Below are 22,019 nucleotides of genomic sequence, written 5' to 3'. Positions count from 1 at the left end.
TGTTCAAAATAAACTTAAATCTCCTCTCTGAGATGAGAGGATGCTAGTTGTGGACCTCAGAAGGTAGTCTTGACGATGTATACATGCTTAAATGTACTGAACTGCAGTTTTGTGATCAACTAATTAGATGCTGGTGTTATTGTGCAGCTTAAGTGTACCTAATGAAGTAGCTGGTAAGTATATTTGAAAAAGACATTTACAAATGATTAGTTCTTTATATTTGTTTGTGATAAAGAGTGCATTTTAACAGAACACACAGACTGTATGTAAAGGAAGGACATAGCTACCCACTGGTTTGTAAACTCGTTTTTATTGATTCTTCATTTTAGCTCTGTGAATGTTGTTTTTGTTGTTTTTAAATTTAGAGTGAGAAGTGACCAAATTAGGATGAGAAAATTATATTGTCAGCTATTGTTAGCTAATGTGGCTAGCAGATTTCAAAGATTTAGATATCTTTTACTTAGTGCTAACTAAACACATGGTGATTCATCTTACCCGTAAAGCATTAAAAACACAAAGGTGGCTGGGAGGTCCAGTTCAGTGACTTAAATCAGCAAAAGTGAAGCCTAGCAGACAGCTAAAGGCTACAACAACCTGTGTCTGCACCCGTCTGTGGCTTAAACATGGGGACTTCAAGCTTTTACAGAACATAAATGGGTGCATTCAAAGGAAATTCATTACCTAATAAAGTTGAAATAATAGGGGGAAAAATAAGTCTGGAGACCAAAACCTGTTTGGTGCCTCTAAACATATTTATTTCTCTAAAGTTGGGCATGTGAGAGTCTGTGGGGATTTACTCATTTTCGCAGTAAGCCTATTTCAGCAATTACAGTTTCTATAATTGTGTGTTGGCTTTATTTACCAGTCCCAGAGCTGTTTTCAAACTGTTTCATTCGCAGCGAAGTTAAAAAATAAATAAAACTCAGGTGCAATATTGTGCTGCAGAATTAACTGTGAGATTAAAACAGTCTCCTTGCTGTGAATTCCCACTCATTCATTGTGTGATTCATTCAAAGGCACAAAGCCGAACAAATTATTTTCACAAATATGCTGGTGAGTAAGCTGGTGTTGTGTACATTTATCTTTCACAGATACAGTTTCATGACACAATATCATTTGGAGGAACAGAGAAAGGATGTTTACCTTAGACAGACGTGACCTCATACTGGCATGCTAAATGTAGTGCAAAATCAGAAAGGAAATAGCAAAAGGGCTAAATCGAGGACACAGCAGAGTAACTGGATGATTTAAACCAGCTGGGCCATCGGCCTGGCAATTTCCCCGTGTCAACTCATTCAGAAACCTGAAAATATTAAAACTGTGTTAATGGATTCATGGCTACTGGAGGGCAGAAAATGTTATTACCCAAAATCATCCTTGTTAAAGTTAGCTAAAATTAGCCACCGAGCTACAGATGCTATCAGCCTACAGCATATCAGATGGATAAGGCATGTTCTCTGGTTTAAAACGTTTTCTTTTGATTTGTAAGTGAATGCATTGTTTCATCATTCAAGAGCTTTGCTTCAGTCTAGTAACGACAATAAGAACGGTGTAATTTGTTCCACTGAAACAGCTGAAACAAAAGTGTGGGGTTAGCACTGCATGACGCTTCTTCACTGTTGCTGTTTTAAATGTAGTTCAGATGATGTTTCAAACTCTTGGCTATTTCTTCAGTGTTTTTGCTTCAGTAATGATAATAATAATGGCGGCTACACTGGTTATTGTTAACCTATCAAAAGGCAAGAGAGACTACATTTACAAGGAGTCTCTTGTGACTTTCTGTGTTGCAGAAACAAATGAATAAATGAACTTCCAGATCCATTTTCCAGCACTTCCTGCTGTTTTTAGAATAATTCATCGTCTGCTGCAACACATGCTGCATTTTCCATGCTACAGTGTTACACTGATCGCTTCACAAACGACTTCAGTGATGTTTGCGTTTTCTTTGTAATAGAAAAGCCAGACCTGGCTGCTGTAATTCTGTACATGAATCATGTTGCTCATTAACACCCAGCGGAGCTATCTATGGACAAGTCTGCATATTTATGCACAGTAACTGCTGCTCCAATTCTCCCCACAGACGCGGTGTGTTTACTCACAGAGGATGTTTGACATGCAGCGCGACCCTTCAGGATAGAGCCGTGCTTCATGTTTTTATCCCTCCACAAACAAATGTGTTTGAGAAGGGATGAAAACATGTTGTATTAGGGGTCTGATCCCATTACCAGATACAACAGCAAGATATAAAAAAAAGTGGCTTCCAGATACCAGAGGAAGAAACACAGAATCAGTGAATTATCACCCAGTCACAGCTTTAATGCTCTTTATCAGAGAGGCTGACCCTGTGGATGATAGAGGAGGAGGAGAGGGCTCTTTCTTGACATACAAGGGGAGGAGAGAGTTTCCCACAGGAGCACCTTGTTATCCTGGATTCATGCTGTTCATCTCTTACCCTGGAGCGCATGTCTGAGGATGGAAGTGGTGGGGGGATCGGTGAGAAATGGAAAGCTTGCAGAGGAAAAACATACACTAAGATTTGTGTGATTACTGAAAGCCCTGAAAATTAAAATTATACACTTATACACAAACAAAGTAAATATCATGTCCCCTCTGCTACAGGTGGAAAGTGTTCTGCTTTTTATTTTATTTAATAAATATGAAAACAAATTAAGCTTTGGCAATTCATATGATACAAATACAAATAAAAAAATACTTTAAAAAAACTGTGAAATATGGCTGACAGTTAAATAGCCGAGTGCTTAGTATCTGTAGCTGTTTTCTGATCTGCTCCTGGCCAGAACCGAGATATTTGTCTTACATTAAATAATTAAAATTAAACACACCTTATTAAAGCAACCAGCCAAAAAAAACCCATTTTTTTAATAATAATGCTACATCTTATACACATTTGATCCATTTTCTTTCACTCAGCACTTCTTCTTTTTTTTACTTTTTATGATTTATGTTTCTCGCAGATGTACTAAAATAGGCACCAGCGCTATACTTTTCTCTTTATTTTCCATGCAGAACTTTACCTGGCAATAGTTTATTTTTAATCTGTAGTATTTAGGATGGCAGCGGCACGGCGGTGCAGTAGTAGCACTGTAACCACAAACAGCAGACAGGTTTTGAGTTTGAATCCACCAGGCAGCCGGTGTTCTCCCTGTGTCTGTGTGGGTCCTCTCTAACTTCCCCCCACAGTCCAAAGACAGGCGTGTTAGGTTAATTGTTATTGGCTGTAGGCATGTGACAGACTAGCGACCTGTCCAGGGTGCACCACACCTCTTGCCTTCTGTGACCCTAAACAGGAGGAACAGTTTAAAAAAATCGATGCCTTTAGCAACATAGTCAATCAAAGAAAATCTTGGTCTACTGTATTCCTTCCATCTCTTTAACCAGGCAGCTGACACACAACACCAGTGATCTGCTCACCCTAAAACAGGTTTGAATAAAGAGCTGTCTTCAGTATGATTACATTGATTAAATCAGACTTGGAGGTTACTTGAGTCTATACCAGCTGTCATGGGAGAGATGGTGAGATGAGGGGTACGCCCTGGATGGGTCGACAAACAGGCAACCATTCACACTCACATTCACACATAGCCTAATATAGAATTACAAGTTAACCTTAGAGGAACATGGACTGTAGGAAGACTCAGAGAGAGCCCATGCAAGCACAGATGCAAACGCCACACACCTGGATTCAAATACAAATAACCAATACAGTCAACATCTCCCACTGTGATGTTGTTTTTTGTTTTCATGTGAGAGAAGACTTCACATTCAGCCCAGCCTGGGTCTGACTGCTGCTACTGACAAACACTGGAGCCATGAAAAGGTCTGCTGGATGTGGATAATTATAAAATCATTAAGAAACCAAACATATTGGCAGTGTGGTGGGTGTAGGTACAGCAGCTTAGACCTCATGAAAGTCAGAGCAGCAATTTCCTTGCCATTGAGGATTCTGTGCATTGAGAGCATATTAGCGAATATTTAAACAGTCAAACCTGAGACAAAAGTCACGGTATTTATACTTTTACTAAAGTAACAGATCTTAATGCCTGTGTGGTCTCCTTACATCATAAATGAAATTTTAAAATATGATAAAACAGAAAAAAATGCTGATGCTTATAGATTTTACAAATGATTCAGTGTTAATAGAACTTAGTAGCTTAGTAGTGAAACTTGGGGCTGTGGGGTTTACTGAAGAGTGCAGTACAGCTGAGTGTCAAGTAGCCGACAACCCAGGTATCAAACATGCATGTACTTTCTATCCTTTAATGAAGTAAACATCAAAGTAAAACTCCAGAGAGGAATTGAAACAGTTAAAAAGATGAAAGATAAATCAGGAGCTGGACCCCAATGTTCCCGGACATTGACAAGCGTTTAAGACCCTGATTGCCTTCTCTCAAATAAGTGAGTGACCCATATCTGCACTCTCGCTCTGTGTTTCACTGCTGGAGACACACTGTGTGTGGTCTGCATCCTCAAATACTCTCCGTACTCTCTTTCTGCAGGCAAACTCAACCGCTTGTGATGAGACATTCTGTTTTTGTGTTAGTTTTGCCTCACAGTCTGTACTGAAATATATTTGAGGGGTTTTTGAAATGATGAAACTTCTTTTAAATGTTTTTAAATATGCAGGAAATGGAAAGTAATTTCTCTATGGCTTAAATGATGAAAGGAAAAGGATGGTGATGGTATCAGTTATTCCCGAGTTTGCAGAGATCCTGCATGTGCAAATCACAGATGTATCTGTGCTGCTACAGTGTACACCACATCTATATCTTGGCTAGTCACTGAATAAGGTCATGAAGCCCCGGGCCATAATTAGTCTTCATTATAAATGCACAGTTCAGCTGTGACATCACTTAAAGCTTCCTTGGGCATTTGAACTCATGCACTTGTGTGTTAAGGGTTATTTCTAGAATGCGCACTGAGCCTAAACATTAGGTATTTTTAAGTAAAGTGGAGCATACTAGTGATTAGTAATAGTCTCAACAACAAGTGTGTTTCCCTGAGGCTAAAAAATGTTTTCAATCAGTCACCAGAGAGCCACACTAAGGTCTCTGTGAAACCTGGAATATAGTTAGGACTGATCCACCATCACCACCCACTTGCGTGGGCACTCAAATATCGTATCTCATGCAGTGAAGCGTCATCCCCAGAGGCCATTTGAGCTTATGTTAGCATCATTGTGCAGCAACAGAAATGTGTGTATTTCGAACAAGCTCCAGTGTGTGCCATGTCTTCACTGGTTTTCACTGGCATGCTTTGAATGAGATTTATGGGATGTAGTGCCATAAACTGGTTGTAGTGGGTTACTTTAAAAGGACGTGTTATAATTTTTCTTATTTTCTGTTAAGATGACAGATGCTCGTATTAAGGTCAGTGTATGTGCAAGTACTGAGCCAATAGCTCCAGCTTCAGATTGCTCTAAACACTTGATTTCGCACACAGTGACTTCTACTCTTGGATTTGTGTGATGTCAGTGAGAGCAGATATCCGTGTTTTTAGGAAGGGAGGAAACAGCTGAATGATGGGCTGCACCAGGGCTCGGTGTAATATCAAACAGCAGTATTTTGAACAGTAAAACATGCAACGCTAAAAAATATGTTTTAGTAGAAAACTATTCAGTCCTGTGAAAACCTAAGAACACTCCATGATTCAGTAGCTTGTAGAACCACCTTTAGCAGCAATAACATAAAGTAATCATTTTCTTTATGACTTCCTCAGACTCTCAAATCATTGTGAAGGAATTCTGGCCCACTCTTCTTTACAATGCTGCTTCAGTTCAATGAGATTTGTGGAAAATGATTCATGCACAGCTCTCTTGAGGTGCCTCCACAGCATTTAGGTTGAGTTAAAGTCTGGACTTTGATTGGACCATTCCAACACCTTGTTCTGGAATGGTCTGTTGTAGATTTTGTTACCTGTTGGACATATGGCCTCACACCTGATCGTTTCCAGAATACTTTAACATAAAGAGGAGTTTATGGTTGACTCCGGTACTGTGATTGCATATGTGATACTGTGATTGATTAACAGCTGGTATGAGGTGTTTGAGTTGACATGCTGTGATTGGATTTCTCCAAAAGTGGTGCTGCACATTATGGCCAAAAATCTCCACTTTAGTCTCATATGTTCAAAGGATATTGTTCCCTTCAGTGTTTTTTTAAAAAAAAAAAATTCCTATAGAAGCAGTAAGGAAGGGTATATGATGACGCATTAGGGTTCCTTTCACTGGAGCTAAGGGGCTGAGCCCAACTCCTGAAAAAAAAAAAAACACCACACCAAATTTTACACTTGGCAGTCAAGTAATGTTCTCCTGGCAGCCGCCAAACCCAGACAGCGTGATTCATCACTCCAGAGAACGCATCTCTGCTGCTCTAGAGTGTGATGGTGGCGTGCTTTACACCACTGCATATGACGCTTGTAGTGGTGATGTAAAGTAATTTAAATCATTCCATGAACGCTCTTACACATTGTTCTTGAGCCAATCTGAAGGTCACATGAAGTTTGGAGATCTGTAGCTATCGGCTCTGCAGAAAGTTGACGACCTCTACACACTATGTCCCCCAGAATCTGCTGATCCTGCTCTGTGATTTTACATGGCATACCACTTCATGGCTGAGTTGCTTTTGTTCTCATTCGCTTCCACTTTGTTATAATACCACTAACAGCTGATTGTGGAATATTTAGTAGCAAGGCAATTTCACGACTGGACTTGTTGGAAAGTTGCATCCTTTCATGGCACCACGCTGGAATTCACTGAACACCTGAGAGCACTGTATTCTTTCTCAAATGTTGATGACCTGTATTTGTATAGCATTTTACTTAGTCCCTATGGACCCCAAATCGCTTTACACATTCAGTCATCCACCCATTCACACACTGGTGATGGCAAGCTACATTGTAGCCACAGCCACCCTGGGGCGCACTGACAGAGGCAAGGCTGCCGGACACTGGCGCCACCGGGCCCTCTGACCACCACCAGTAGGCAACGGGTGAAGTGTCTTGCCCAAGGACACAACGACCGAGACTGTCGGAGCCGGGGCTTGAACCGGCAACCTTCCGATTACAAGACGAACTGCCAACTCTTGAGCCACGATCGCAGAAGCAGTCTGAAAGCCTAGCTGCTTGACTGTATACACCTGTGGTCCTGGAGGTCATTGGAGCACCTGAATTCAATTATTTGGATGGATGAGTGAATACTTTCAGCAATATAGTGTATGGCTGTAATTAGAAATGAGAACAATAGGTCTCTTTAAGAATTAGAACTCTTACCTTCAGCATTTCTGAATCGCTTGACAATCCCTTGTCTTACCATTGCAGCAGAGACGTTGTTCTCCACTGCTGGCGTTGCAGCATTAACACCAGCTGAATTAATGATATGAACTGGCATTACTTCATACTCTCCCACACCTTTCTCTGTGTGTATTAGCAAGACAAGGACCCTCATTAGAGTCAGTTAGGTTATCTGCCAGTTAAAGAGGACATAGGGTGAGCAGTGTGGCGCACACTCATCTGTAGAATTTTTCTTGATCAAAACATTTTGAATTCAGACATGATTCAGATTTGAGTCATGACACAGAGCATTACAATCAAATAGAAATGATAATATGCCAAAGAGGTTTTTCGTTGTTTAGTTTTACTGTTTATGATCAGCTCATATTTTTAGCTGTTACGTAAGAGCAATGGCTCTAATTAGGTACTCATTTAAAGAATGTCGCAGTAACAGCAAATCAAGATATTTTATTTTTCCTTTTGCATTTTTTGACACTTTTGGATGCTTTGAGACTTTGACCCTACGGTCCCCGTGCACAAGATGCGAAGAAGATCGACACCAACATCACCCCAGAGTCTCCGCTGGCAGCATTTTAAAAACATGTCAAGAAGTTGTTATGATAATGAGCATATGTACGCTCTCTGTTTTGTTTTGTTTTTTTAAACTTAATGAGACACCTTGGGCTTGTTTACTGAGGATGACAAACACTAACAGTCCTTTCATAACTTGTGAGCTGCATTAAAAACAACCTTTTATGTTCACAAGTTATGAGTCTACAGGGGAAGCGTTAGCATCCACCACAATGGTTGCACTGATCAACCTCCTTAAGGTATATGCATGTGTGTATATTTAGCAAATGTACTACCAAGGAGAGTTCATCGAAAGAGCTTGACGGTTGGTATTTCCTCCGTGGATAGAGGTGTGTTTAATTTGGCATTATTCCTCGTTTGCTGTAGAGCCAAATCAACTGGTTCACCCAGGCTGCTAAAATCTCGCTGGAACGTGGCGGCACCATTCACTCCATTTTCCCTCTGCAAAAATACATTAATCAGGCAGACAGAGAAGATAATTGCATTCCCAGCTCAAACTGAATTTTGAATAGCAGCTCCTTTGGTGCAGATGATTCATGCACACTAAAAAGCTGCAAGTCCTTTGTACCGCTTCCCTCAGTTCTATTATATGTAGACATGCAGACATGTAAATAGAGTAGTAATATACACACTTTCTCATTTAATAGTTTTTTTTTTTTTGTACAACTTTCTACATTGTAGCTAGATACTGCTACAATGGAACTGGCTCACATGAGGACTGGCCCAGGAAAGGAGGACCAAGATCACCTCTGCTGCTGAGGATAAATTCATCTGAGTCATCAGCATCAGAAATCACAAGTTATCCACATCTCAGATTAGAGCCCAGATAAATGCCACACAGAATTCCAGTAGCAGACACATCACTACATCAACGGTTCAGTGGAGACTGCATGAATCAGGCCTTTATGGTCAAATAGCTGCTAAGAAGCCATGACTAAGAAAAAGCAGCAAGCAGAAGAGATTTGTTTGGGTCAAGAAGCACAAGACATGGACATTAGACCAGTGGAAATCTGTGCTTTGGTCTGATGAGTCCAAATCTGAGATCTTTGGTTCCACCCGCTGTGTTTTTGTGTGATGCAGAAAAGGTGAACAGATGGTCTCTACATCTCTCCATGCATGGTTCCCACTGTAAAGCATGGAGGAGGTGTGATGGTGTGGGGCAGCAACGTGCATCCCATCCAGTTTGCATTTAGTTGGACCATCATTTATTTTTCAACAGGACAATGACCCCCAAAAAACATGTTTTGAGTTATTTCACACTTTTTTGTTTACTACATAATTCCATATGTGTTCATTCATAGTTTTGATGCCTTCAGTGAGAATCTACAATAAAAATAGTCATAAAAATAAAAATAAAGAAAAACCACTAAATGGGAAGGTGTGTCCAAACTTTTTACTGGTAGTGTCCATCCATGTAAATCATTTCAGAATTTCATTCTCCTAAAACATTACATCCTCTATATACTATGGTATAGGGCTTTCCATATATAGACTGCATATTATGAACATTTTTTTCCTATTTACTAATATTATATATTTTTATTACCTTTAAATACATTTTGTATGCAAATGAAGCCACATACCAAGACATGTTTTAGTCACACTGTTGTAGAATATTCTATTCTACCAGCACCTCTTTCCGCACTCTGAAAAACCTCTGAACAATACAAATTGAATTCACATAACAGCAAAGCTGACCTCCAGCTGTCAAAGCTCGGACAGCACTGACTGCTGAGCCTCAGTAGTTTAATGTCAAGATATGTAAATAATGTACTGTTGGCTGATCTAATGTTCTAATGTTTTAACTTATTTGAATTTCTTTTGAATGGTATATAACACTGAAAAGCTACAACACTATTCTTTATAAGATAAAACACACAAACCCATGTTGTCACCTTTCATAACGCACAGATATTTGAGTGAAAACGAACATTCAAGAGAAATTTTGCCATTTTATTCATAAATTGGATTCACATTATATTCATATCTCTCCAAGTCAAGGAGCATTGATTTTGAACTGAACCATGCAAGTACTTTCTTATCCTTTTAAAAATTCTTATTAAGAGTGAAAGCCTGTCATTCACATTACATTTAGCTGTTTCCTGCTGCAGGAGTTTGAAGCCAACTTCAGGGCAGCATACACTTTTCTGTGTGGTCTGAGTCCAAGAACCATCTCAACAGTATCTGCTTGAAGACTGTTGCTGGGGTTGCACCCAATGGCTGGAGTTCATTACTAAATGCTTACATGCAGAACAAACATTTTGTAAAAACTGCAAGACAAGCAAATACAAAATCTTCTTCTAATGGTAATTTTTCATCAAACACAGCAGACAGCAGCACACAACGGAACATTTTACTCATCCAGCAGCCACTGTGGTTGTGTACAAAAGGATTTTGTTACCTTAAAGAGGGGTGCATCCCTCTTGCAATGAATACCATTTCTGAGACAGGTGATTAAACACGTCACACACTTGTAGTGTAGTGAAAAGGTATCTGATGCTGTAGAACTACCAGAGCATTTAAAAAAAAATTAGGATATGATTTTTTTCTTGAGTTGATTACAAAAGATAAAGTTTCATGTATTCTATATTCAGAGCATGTAAAGTGAAGTATTTCATGCCCAAGTCAGGAAAAACAAAGGTCCAGTATCTCAAATAAGAATTTGAGTAAATTAGTATTCAATTAATAGAAATATTGTGCACCTAATGGTCTAGTTCAAACACTGAAAAACAGTCTCAGTGAAGTCTGCTGACTTGACAGTTGTCCAGATGATGATCCTCTACACAAGGGATGGGGAACTCCAGGCCTCAAGGGCCAGTGTCCTGCAGGTTTCAGAGATCACCTTGGTTTAACACACCTAAATCAAATGATTAGTTCATTATCAGTCCTCTGGAGAACTTGAGGAGGTAATTTAGCCATTTCAATCATCTGTGTTGGATCAAGGACACAGCTAAAACCTGCAGGACACCGGCCCTTGAGGCCTGGAGTTCCCCCACCCCTCCTCAACACCCTCCATGAGGAAGGTTAGCCACAGAAGGCCAGATGGCTGTTGGGAGAGCGCTGTATCGAAGCATTTTAATGGAACACTGGCTGGAAGCGAAGTGTGGTGGAGATAGATATTATTGAGAAAAGTCCGTTTAGGTGCTCTTGAGAGATTCATAAGGAGTGGACTGGTCCTGGTGTCAGTGTATTAGGAGCCACTACACACAGATGTCCTCAGGGAAGAGGCTAAAGCTGTTGTATTCTTGATATCAAGCCACTCCTGAACTGGACAGCTCTTATAAAGATAATGCAAAACTCAAAGCACCATACAAATGCAAAACCAGGAACCAAGAACTCAAAATACTTTGGAGGAAAGATAAAAAGGAAACAATAGCTACAAGCACCCGTAAAGCCACCGGCACAGAGAAATACAAAGAAAACACAAAGGAGAAAAACACTAGGTTCAGTACCCAGGACCACGACACTGATGGCCATCAAGCAACCTGAGATTAACTAATGCTACAAGAGTCACACACCATGTTTGCTTCCATGCCACACTGTGGTGATCCAGTACTGAGGGTATAAATAAATGTGCTTTTCGGAAGCTGGACATTTCTGACTGTAAATCTCATTTTTCACTTTCATTGGAAACAGTCAACATGAAGATGGTAGTCATTTCTTTGCAACTTCTTAATAAACCTATGTCATAGCTAACATAACAAAAAGAAATGTTAGCTTTCTAGTACATGAGTTGCAGAGTGAAGTATATTAACAACTACTGAACTGTTACACTGTGCTGCCTTATTGATGGTATACCCAGGCCAATAGCGATAATGCAATTGAAGCCAACTATCTCGTGCTACGTGCTGCATTCTCCCAAACTTGAAGTTCAATCATATTAGACTGTCACAAAGGTTTGAGGTGTGAGCCGGGTACCTTTTAGTGGGAGGAAAACGTGAAAACCACATCCCTGAGAATGGATTTATTTTAACCTTGAGCGACAATGGAAGGCAACAGTGTTTTATTTATTTATCCTTTTATTTATTTTTTTCATGAGGGAAAGAAATGAACATGTTTTTGAATGTAATGTGGACGCCACATGTCGAAGAGGAATGGACCAGTTACTCAAAAACGAGAAATGAAATCCAACAGAAGGCCTTTGTCTTTTATATGGTGACATTCTTGCCTCACATCGATTTTAATTAGAGAAGGTCAGAAGCAAATGAGGAGGGTTCCAAAATGTTTTTCCATCATTTAGTTTAGAAGCGAACAAAGTATAAACTTGAACTTCACTACCTTGATAGAGTGATTCAGAGCAATTTTCCACGACACACTATCTGCAGCTGCGCACATGCCCTTCAGTTTTTGTATGCTCAATTCTTTGCTGTTATTTTGATGGCCAAGGATAAATTCTACGCTCTGCCAGTTTACTACTGCATGAAAGACAAATGTGTGGGATCAAGGTGAGCTGCTTGGCCCGATTGTGAAATGATGATGACGATAAAAGTGTTAATTTTGTTTAGAAAAACAAAACAAAACAAAACATATACACATATACATACATATATACACATATATATACACATATACATACATATATACACATATATATACACATATACACATATATATATACACATATACATACATATATACACATATATATACACATATACATACACATATACATACATATATATACATATATACACATATATATACACATATACATACATATATACACATATATATACACATATACATACACATATACATACATATATATACATATATACACATATATATACACATATACATACATATATACATACATATATACACATATATATACACATATACATACACATATACACATATATATACACATATACATACATATATATACACATATACATACATATATACACATATATATACACATATACATACATATATGTACATATATACACATATACATACACATATACATACATATATACACATATATATACACATATACACATATATATACACATATACATACACATATACACATATATATACACATATACACATATACACATATATATACACATATACATACACCTATACATACATATATATATACATATACATACATATATATACACATATACATACATATATATACACATATACATACATATATACACATATATATACACATATACATACATATATATACATATATACACATATATATACACATATACATACATATATACACATATATATACACATATACATACACATATACACATATATATACACATATACATACATATATATACACATATACATACATATATACACATATATATACACATATACATACACATATACACATATATATACACATATACATACATATATATACATATATACACATATATATACACATATACATACACATATACACATATATATACACATATACATACATATATACACATATATATACACATATACATACACATATACACATATATATACACATATACATACACATATACACATATATATACACATATACACATATATATACACATATACATACACCTATATATACATATATATACACATATACATACACATATACACATATATATACACATATACATACATATATATACACATATATATACACATATACACATATATATACACATATACATACACCTATACATACATATATATACACATATACATACATATATATACACATATACATACATATATATACACATATACATACATATATACACATATACATACACATATACATACATATATATATACACATATACATACATATATACACATATACATACATATATACACATATATATACACATATACATACACATATACATACATATATACACATATATATACACATATACATACACATATACACATATACATACACATATACATACATATATATACATATATACAGATATATATACACATATACATACACATATACATACATATATACACATATATATACACATATACACATATATATACACATATACATACACATATACATACATATATATACACATATATATACACATATACACATATATATACACATATACATACACCTATACATACATATATATACACATATACATACATATATATACACATATACATACATATATACACATATACATACACATATACATACATATATATACACATATACATACATATATACACATATATATACACATATACATACATATATACACATATATATACACATATACATACACATATACATACATATATATACATATATATACACATATACATACACATATACACATATATATACACATATACATACATATATACACATATATATACACATATACATACATATATACACATATATATACACATATACATACACATATACATACATATATATACATATATACACATATATATACACATATACACATATATATACACATATACATACACCTATACATACATATATACACATATACATACATATATATACATATATACACATATACATACACATATACACATATATATACACATATACATACATATATACACATATATATACACATATACATACATATATACACATATACATACACATATACATACATATATATACATATATACACATATATATACACATATACATACACATATACATACATATATATACACATATACATATATATATACACATATACATACACATATACATACATATATATACACATATACATATATATATACACATATACATACACATATACATACATCGAATCAGCTTTTAGGCACCTAGACATGGTCAAGATGACCTGCTGAAGTTCAAACTGAGCATCAGAATAGGCAAAAGAGGAGATCTGAGTGACTTTGAATGTGGCATACCAGTTGTTGCAACTTTCATCCATAAATAAAGCCGCGGCCGGCTGAGTTGGTTGTGTCCCTGTGATGCGCCTCCAATAATCCATAATGAGTCGTACTTGTACTTTGCGCATTTATTTTAAGAACAAAACAAAAACAAACTTTTGCGCTTTCAATCAATTTACAAATAGCTCATGGAATAACTGGTGTACCGAAAAATGACGGTCAACAGAAAAGTTTGCCCACAAACCACTCACCCAACACACCTGCTGCGAACACCGACCTCAGGTAAATAGACAGTGACCACACCCACATGTCATCAGCTGAGATGCAGGTAAAGCTCTACACCTGTGCCACCATAACAAATAAGCAAAACATAAACATTGACTTTGGCTCTTACACCAGTTCATGCCAGACAGGCTGGGCTGAATATTTCAGAAACTGCTGATCTGCTGGGATTCTACCTCAAAATCATCTCTACAGTTTGCAGAGAATGATCTGAAAAAGAGAAACTATCCTGTCAGCGGCAGTTCTTTGAGCAGAAAGTGCCTGTTTGAGGCCAGAAGTCAGAGGAGAATGACCTGATCATGCTTTGAGTTGATAGGAAAGCAACAGTAACTCAGATAAATTCTCGTTACTACCAAGGTATCCAAAAGAGGATCTATGAATGCACAGCACATCACATTGGGTGCCAGAAGAAACGCTGCCTATCTGATGAGTCTCAATTTCTGCTGTGGCATTTTTATCTATAAGTCTATAAGGGTGGATTTGATCATATTATACTCTGCAGTAAATGCCAGTATATTAAAAAAGTGAAAAGCCCACATGCTTATACTCCTGCCTAATCTGTTCAGTGGGACTGTTCCACTCACATTCGGCCAACATGAATCCCCGAACAAAAGGATCGTGTAATCTGGTGAAAAAATCCCCGTCAGATTATGTGTGAATGAGGGATTCTGTCACATGCGTGTTGTAAAATAAGAGGAGAGGCGTGCTGCGAGCATGGAGAAATAACAGCAGTAACATTATGTCATCCAAAGTACTGATCCTCTGATAGCATGCTCTGGCAGAAGGACTCGGGTGTTCGCATAAACCCCATAATCTTATGGCATGTGTCCTTTCTGCATGTCTATGTATGTAGGGAGATTGGAGATAACAAACAGAGTTAGAGGGTGACAGAAATCAGCAGCAACAACAACAGCTCTGGCTGTTCTGCAGCACGCAATATCCAACATGTCTGTGCATTTCCACTTGAGAACGTCACGGTTTTCATGGTTTATCCCACAGCTCTCTGCTGTGGGATAGCTGCCAAGGCAACTGTCTTTTATCAAGGATGTAAGCGCTCCGTCATGGCTCTCTTTCTTCATTAGATCATAACCATTAGTGTAAAAACAGACGCCGCAATAAGGAGTGGGGGTTTGGCCCCAACAGTCAATAATCTCTGCTGACACGATGAGGAGCTGAAGATGTCGAGTCTGCCTGTCAGGCTGCCAAATGCTCTTGTCTTGCTACCCTTTTAACCAAAGATACAAGCACTGATTTCATCCAGGATGCCGTCTTTGCACGACGTACTAAGAATGCTTCAGTGGTGTGAGTTTGCAAAGATATTCAGGAAGCATGTGGTAGCAAGGCAACCTTTATGACTATGGTTATGTTAGTTGCCACTTAAATTGGTGCCATTTTAGGGCATCATACTTGAATTACTTGGAATGATCAGAAGCATATGAGACCAAGCAGATTAACAATGAATGAATAAATAAATAAAATTAAAAGGTAGTAAAATCAAATCATTTCATACTATCCAGACCAGATAAATGAATTTTATTCCTCTTTTGCCCTTGGCCCCTCTTGTGTATTCAACTTTTCCTTTTCTTTCAGAACAATATGTACGAAAACTGAATGAAAAAAAAACTTTCCAAAGCAGAAAATGCTGCTATTCTGCAGCTATGAGAGCATAAATAGTTGTGACCTTTAACTGCTCTGTTCTTCATGTTCGCAGTTTCTGGGATTTTATTTCCTTTTTGAGGAGCAAAAGCCTCCAGCCAAGCATTTATCTATGGAAGCGATCTGAGCAAATAAGGTGTATTTTCAAGGTTTTAAAATATGCATGTCAACTAATGGGTGCATTATGCATAGAAAGTCATTAAAGATTTGGCACTGTGACTGTAGTTGCAAAATACAGGAGATTTTGTGGGGATGTACATAAAGACGTAAAAGGATTTGCTTTTATTAGACAGTATTAAAATCAGTAGGAAATCAATACACATCTAAGTAATGAGTAGATGTCAGACTGTGCCCTTTTGCCACGTTTAATGTAAATGTGCTTTATATGTAAGTGCTATAAGCTATATGACCTTATTGTATATAAAATGCTGGTCCTGTTTGGATTTCAGTTGTCTCATTCAGAATGCAGAGCCTAAGCGATTTTATGATTATAACACTAAACAGATGACAGCCAGAATAAGTACTCACTAAAAATTTATGGACTTTCTGACAGACTTTGTGACCGTGACAGTGTGTAGCTCCAACGTGTTCAAATTGTCATGTGAACTTGAATGTTTAACTAAGAATAACGAACCGTGGAGTTCTGATTTCTCTGAAGAATAAGACTCTAAATTTGTGGCTTTCTGTGTAAGTCTGGAAAAACCTAAATAAATGTAGGTGAATGACAATCCCAGTGCTGTCAGAGATAACAGAAAGCTGTCCTCCTAACTTTGCTGTAACACACTTCACTGAGACTGGATAGTTTTGGGTATAAAAGACTGTTTAGTCTCCGGTATTTCTTCATATTTATTCATTTTATCCATTTGGGGCCACAGCCTTTCTGTGCGGCTGCATATAGCTGTGTTGGTTCTGTCCGACTACTTCTGGTTTCTCCCACAATCTAAAGACATGTATAAAGATTGATTGGTGATGCTAAGTTTGCTGTAAGTCCGGATGTGTGGATGTATGAATGGCTGGACAGATGGATGGATGGGAACTGTTGTTTTTTATGCTATAAAACTAATCTGACTTAATGGGATTTGAATTGTTCATTACAATAGTTGTAACAGGAACAATGGATTTCTGGCACTTTGTTGCATGCTGGATTCTTGACTACCAGTGTGAGTCAGTCATCAGTGTCAGTCTGCAGAGCTGTGATGAAGACAGATTTAGCTCGCCGAGTGTTGATTGGCCATGTCAGTCAGCTACATGTAGGGTGCCTGTGCTCCGGTGACTTCAGGCGATTGCACACAGTCGTTTCTTCCGTACAATAAACCGAGGTCTCCACAGGGTGCTCGCCCGGTCTATCTGCACTTGTTTGAAATGGTGCTCCACATCAGTCTTCAAAATTTACTTTAGCCAATAATCAGCTTTTTCAAATGTCTTAACAATACAAACTGATTAAATAATTGTGAAGTGAGTATAGCTGCCAAAAAATTAAATGCTATTATGGAGCACTTCAGTCAAAGCGTATTTCAGTTATTTATTAACTGTTTGAGTGGCTGTTGTGTTGCAGTCTACAAGATCATAAAGTCAGAAGTTAACAAGTTTTCAGAACACAAGGTGTTGTTTTGTCGCCATATGTCTTAATTTGTCCTGAAAACAACACAAAGAATTTAAACTTTTTCAGTTATAGACGCAGAGGACTTTTCTCTTCTCATTTTTTTAAATTTCACATTATTTAAACCTCACAGACGTTGTGGGGTTGGTCAGGTTGATTCGCATCAAGCTGAACTACTGGAATACAAATACTTACAAATGTGTAAGTTTGGTGATAGAGTTTTTATTATGAATGAATGATGAATTTTTATGAATTATTATGTCTACTTTTTTATGTTTAAGGACAACAGATGGAAATTAGCCTTTGGCTATAATCTGGCATGTTTACATTCATGTAATTTTTTTTTTTACATTTATGTTCATTAACATGCACTGTCCTAAATAAATAAATAAATAAAATAAATAATAAATTTTAATGACACCTGTTATCCTTGTATTACTTCTGTAATAGAAATCGCAGTTTAAAATAATCAGCAAACTGTACCACTCAAGAGATTTTTCAGTATCTCAAAAATTCTCGTCCATGAACGACAGTGGCTTTTATTGTGAACTGCGTTGCGAGTTGGTTGAAAAGGACATTTCATAACTGTGGCCTTGCAATCTGAAAAGGAGGAAAATTGTGACGAACGTGACACAAAACTACAACAATGCTACTATGATTTTGTATTGATTTCTGCCCAGCTTTAGCATGTACGAAGGCAACATAAGCTTCACTTTTGCTATGAGAATGTGAAATAATAATGCAGGCACAGAACACGGTCAGAAAAAATAAAGGAAGGGACATTCTTGGACAATTTTTTTTTTTTTTTTTTTTTTTTTTTTTTTTTTTTAAAAAGTCCTCCAAGGCAACGCTGTGTGAGTGAGTCACAGAGTTTCTGAATGGCAGGCTGGGTTTATAAACCAATGCCAGCCCTCAACACACGAGTTTGGAGGCCACTTGGCTTTGCAGTCTGTGACGGATGCACATGCAGGAAGATCCATCAGCCTCAGCATCCTTACTTGTAACCCTGGCGGGCACAGGAACACAAAGACATCGCTTCATCATGAGGTCCTTCTTCTTACTGCTCTTCTCGCTGTTGTTGGTGTCCCACGGATCTTCAGCCGTAATCACAGGGGTAAGTGCAGCCAGACAGGTACATACTTCATGGGTAAATGAAAGGATTATGCAGATGCTTTGTTTTTCTTTGATAGTTTTTGATGGACACTGCTTCACATTAGCCTTGTAATAATGGGCAATATAGGGTTATCTATACATATCAAACTTCAAACTCTTCAAATATCTTTATCAATATCTGTCTATCTACACACACATACACATGCACACAGATAGATATAAAATATATAGTTCTTCACTGTGACATTTATCATTCCCTTGTATTTTTTTTTCATCTGACAATTTATCCCCATAGATAGATAGATAGATAGATAGATAGATAGATAGATGAGAAAAATCTGTTAATGGAATATGTAAATGTATGTTTATATATATATATATATATATATATATATATATATATATATATATATATATATATATATACATGAATTTGGATTTTTAATACTGTAATAGAAAAAAATTAAAGACAAAATAATCCTTGTATCTGACCACCCAGCAAAGCAAAGCATCCATATATAACAACAACACTTAAATGACCAATTACACATACTGTGTGTCATTTCAGATTCTGAAGCATGGTGCTTGATGACCAGTTTTTCCATTAATAAACTCATTTCATTTCTAAACTCCAATGCCTCTGCATCCTTTTTGATCATTTTGCTATCCGAGTCAAATCTTACATCCACACCCTTCCAATAAAACAGCCCTGTCTGTCACCACAGCCCTCTCACTCTGCGTCGCTCATTGCGAATTGAGAGAGGAGCACGCGGGCATGAAACAGAAAGTGATTTCCATCCGCGTCTGTCACATGAAATCACTTCTGTTCCTCTTCATTGTGTTCCCTTCATCTCATCTAAAGCGAGAGCTGTCACTCAGCTTCTCATCCCTACACTCCAAGCAATAAAATCACCAGCAGTTCTAAAGCTTTTTTTTTTTTTTGCTGAGGTATGACTGCAAGTGTAATCACACGCTCAAAATACAGCACAATACACTGCAGTGTGTAATCGCACCTCAGCTGCTATCACATTTCTCGCCAGCCTTTTCCTGTTAACGCTACCATAATTCTGCTTGACTGCATCTTTTATGTGTGCATGCTGTAATTACATAAAGTCAGTACATCTTTCCTTTGATTAGACTGGAGAAAACACTGATGGGTGTTTGCTGAATTTTTACACACCTGACGAAATCGAGCTGGCTTTTTCATACGTAGTACATGTGTGTGTGTGTGTGTGTGTGTGTGTGTGTGTGTGTGTGTGTGTGTTTGTTTGTAGGCCTGTGAAAGGGACTCCCAGTGTGGAGGAGGGATGTGCTGTGCAGTGAGTTTGTGGATTCGCAGCCTACGTATGTGTACGCCCATGGGACAGGAAGGAGAGGACTGTCATCCTCTGAGCCACAAGGTGAGAGTTTCTATAACAGCCTGACTGCTGGTGTCAGTGATGATGCAGGAGGGCATGAGAAAGAGGCGGCAGAAATTCACACAGGAGACCGTAAAACAACGCCTCTGTCTCTTTTTCCAAACATCCATTATGCCTGACGAACCTGTAACCAGCACCTCGTAATTCTCTCCCTCTAGGTTCCCTTCTTTGGCAAAAGGCTTCATCATACCTGCCCCTGTTTGCCGAACCTGTCATGTATTACCATCGTGGAAGGCAAATCCAAATGTCTCTCACCCTACAAGTATCCTGACTTCTACCTCTGAGGACCTGCATTTACACTGTAAATATTTTATCTGCCTTTAAAAGCCTTTTTTATTTGGAATAAAGAGATATATTTAACAACGCGTCACCCTATTGGCTCAAATTAAACCATCCATTTAAAGGAAAACCCTCTTGTCCTTTTGGATCTTACGCTACCTAAAATACATTTTGCCATTTCATTTTGTGATAAACCAAAAATAATACAAGCATAAATTCAGGGATTCATTTCTTTGATTAGTTTATTTTTATTTAACATTATTGTCTATGAATAAAATGCCCAAAGGGACACGCCAGCATTGTTAAGACTCATACTTAAACATCGTTTAAGTTCTTGGTGAGCTTGCAGCTGCCCTCTTGGGAAGCATGAGAAGAAACATGTGTCATTGCAGCAGTAATGAAATGACATGCCGGCTGAGTGATGCTGACTGTGTGTTACAGTTTCATTATCCAGTCATAACTGAAACATAGAAGTGACTTTGTTTTTTTCATGCTTAATCACTTTTCCAACCACAAAATACCAAAACAAGAATGCTGGAGAACATTTTAATTGCTGCTAAAATACAAAGGTGCTTTTTTAAAATTCACACTCACCACAACAGCAGGGTTTACACCACCAGGAAACAGAGAGACTTCTATGAAATTAATCACTGTCAGGCTGTGATTGTGCGTTTCTTCAAGGCTTAAGGCTAAAATTAGATTCACCCAGTGTGTAAAGCAGTGACTCATATCTCCCATTTTTATAATAGATATTGGTCTTCTGTGGCTGTGAAGATCATTCAACCAGCTTGAAACGCTCTCTTAGCTGTGCAACAACTTCAAAATATGACTTGACTGTCTAACGCTTTAAAAAGAAAAAA

The 22,019-nt window shown here is 37.4% G+C and overlaps 1 protein-coding gene across 1 annotated transcript; it reads left to right on the top strand.

Annotated features, from left to right (window-relative positions):
• The first annotated feature begins 19,279 nt into the window (after positions 1-19,279).
• Positions 19,280-21,562, top strand: prok2 (prokineticin 2). Its single transcript, XM_003442725.4, has 3 exons — positions 19,280-19,463; positions 20,737-20,862; positions 21,039-21,562. Exons 1-3 carry the CDS (start codon positions 19,308-19,310, stop codon positions 21,162-21,164), a joined length of 408 nt encoding a protein of 135 aa, XP_003442773.2. The 5' UTR covers positions 19,280-19,307; the 3' UTR covers positions 21,165-21,562.
• Positions 21,563-22,019: the final 457 nt, after the last annotated feature.

The sequence above is a fragment of the Oreochromis niloticus genome, linkage group LG5 (genome assembly GCF_001858045.2).
Source record: "Oreochromis niloticus isolate F11D_XX linkage group LG5, O_niloticus_UMD_NMBU, whole genome shotgun sequence".
Lineage (NCBI taxonomy): Eukaryota > Metazoa > Chordata > Actinopteri > Cichliformes > Cichlidae > Oreochromis > Oreochromis niloticus.
This window is presented reverse-complemented; position numbering and strand designations above follow the sequence as displayed.

Bases quoted from the DNA above. Each gene is read 5' to 3' on its own strand.
- prok2 (XM_003442725.4), top strand. From the start codon at position 19,308: ATGCACATGCAGGAAGATCCATCAGCCTCAGCATCCTTACTTGTAACC. The intron at 19,464-20,736 runs GTAAGTGCAGCC...GTTTGTTTGTAG, and splicing joins CTTCAGCCGTAATCACAGGG to GCCTGTGAAAGGGACTCCCA. The intron at 20,863-21,038 runs GTGAGAGTTTCT...CTCTCCCTCTAG, and splicing joins GTCATCCTCTGAGCCACAAG to GTTCCCTTCTTTGGCAAAAG.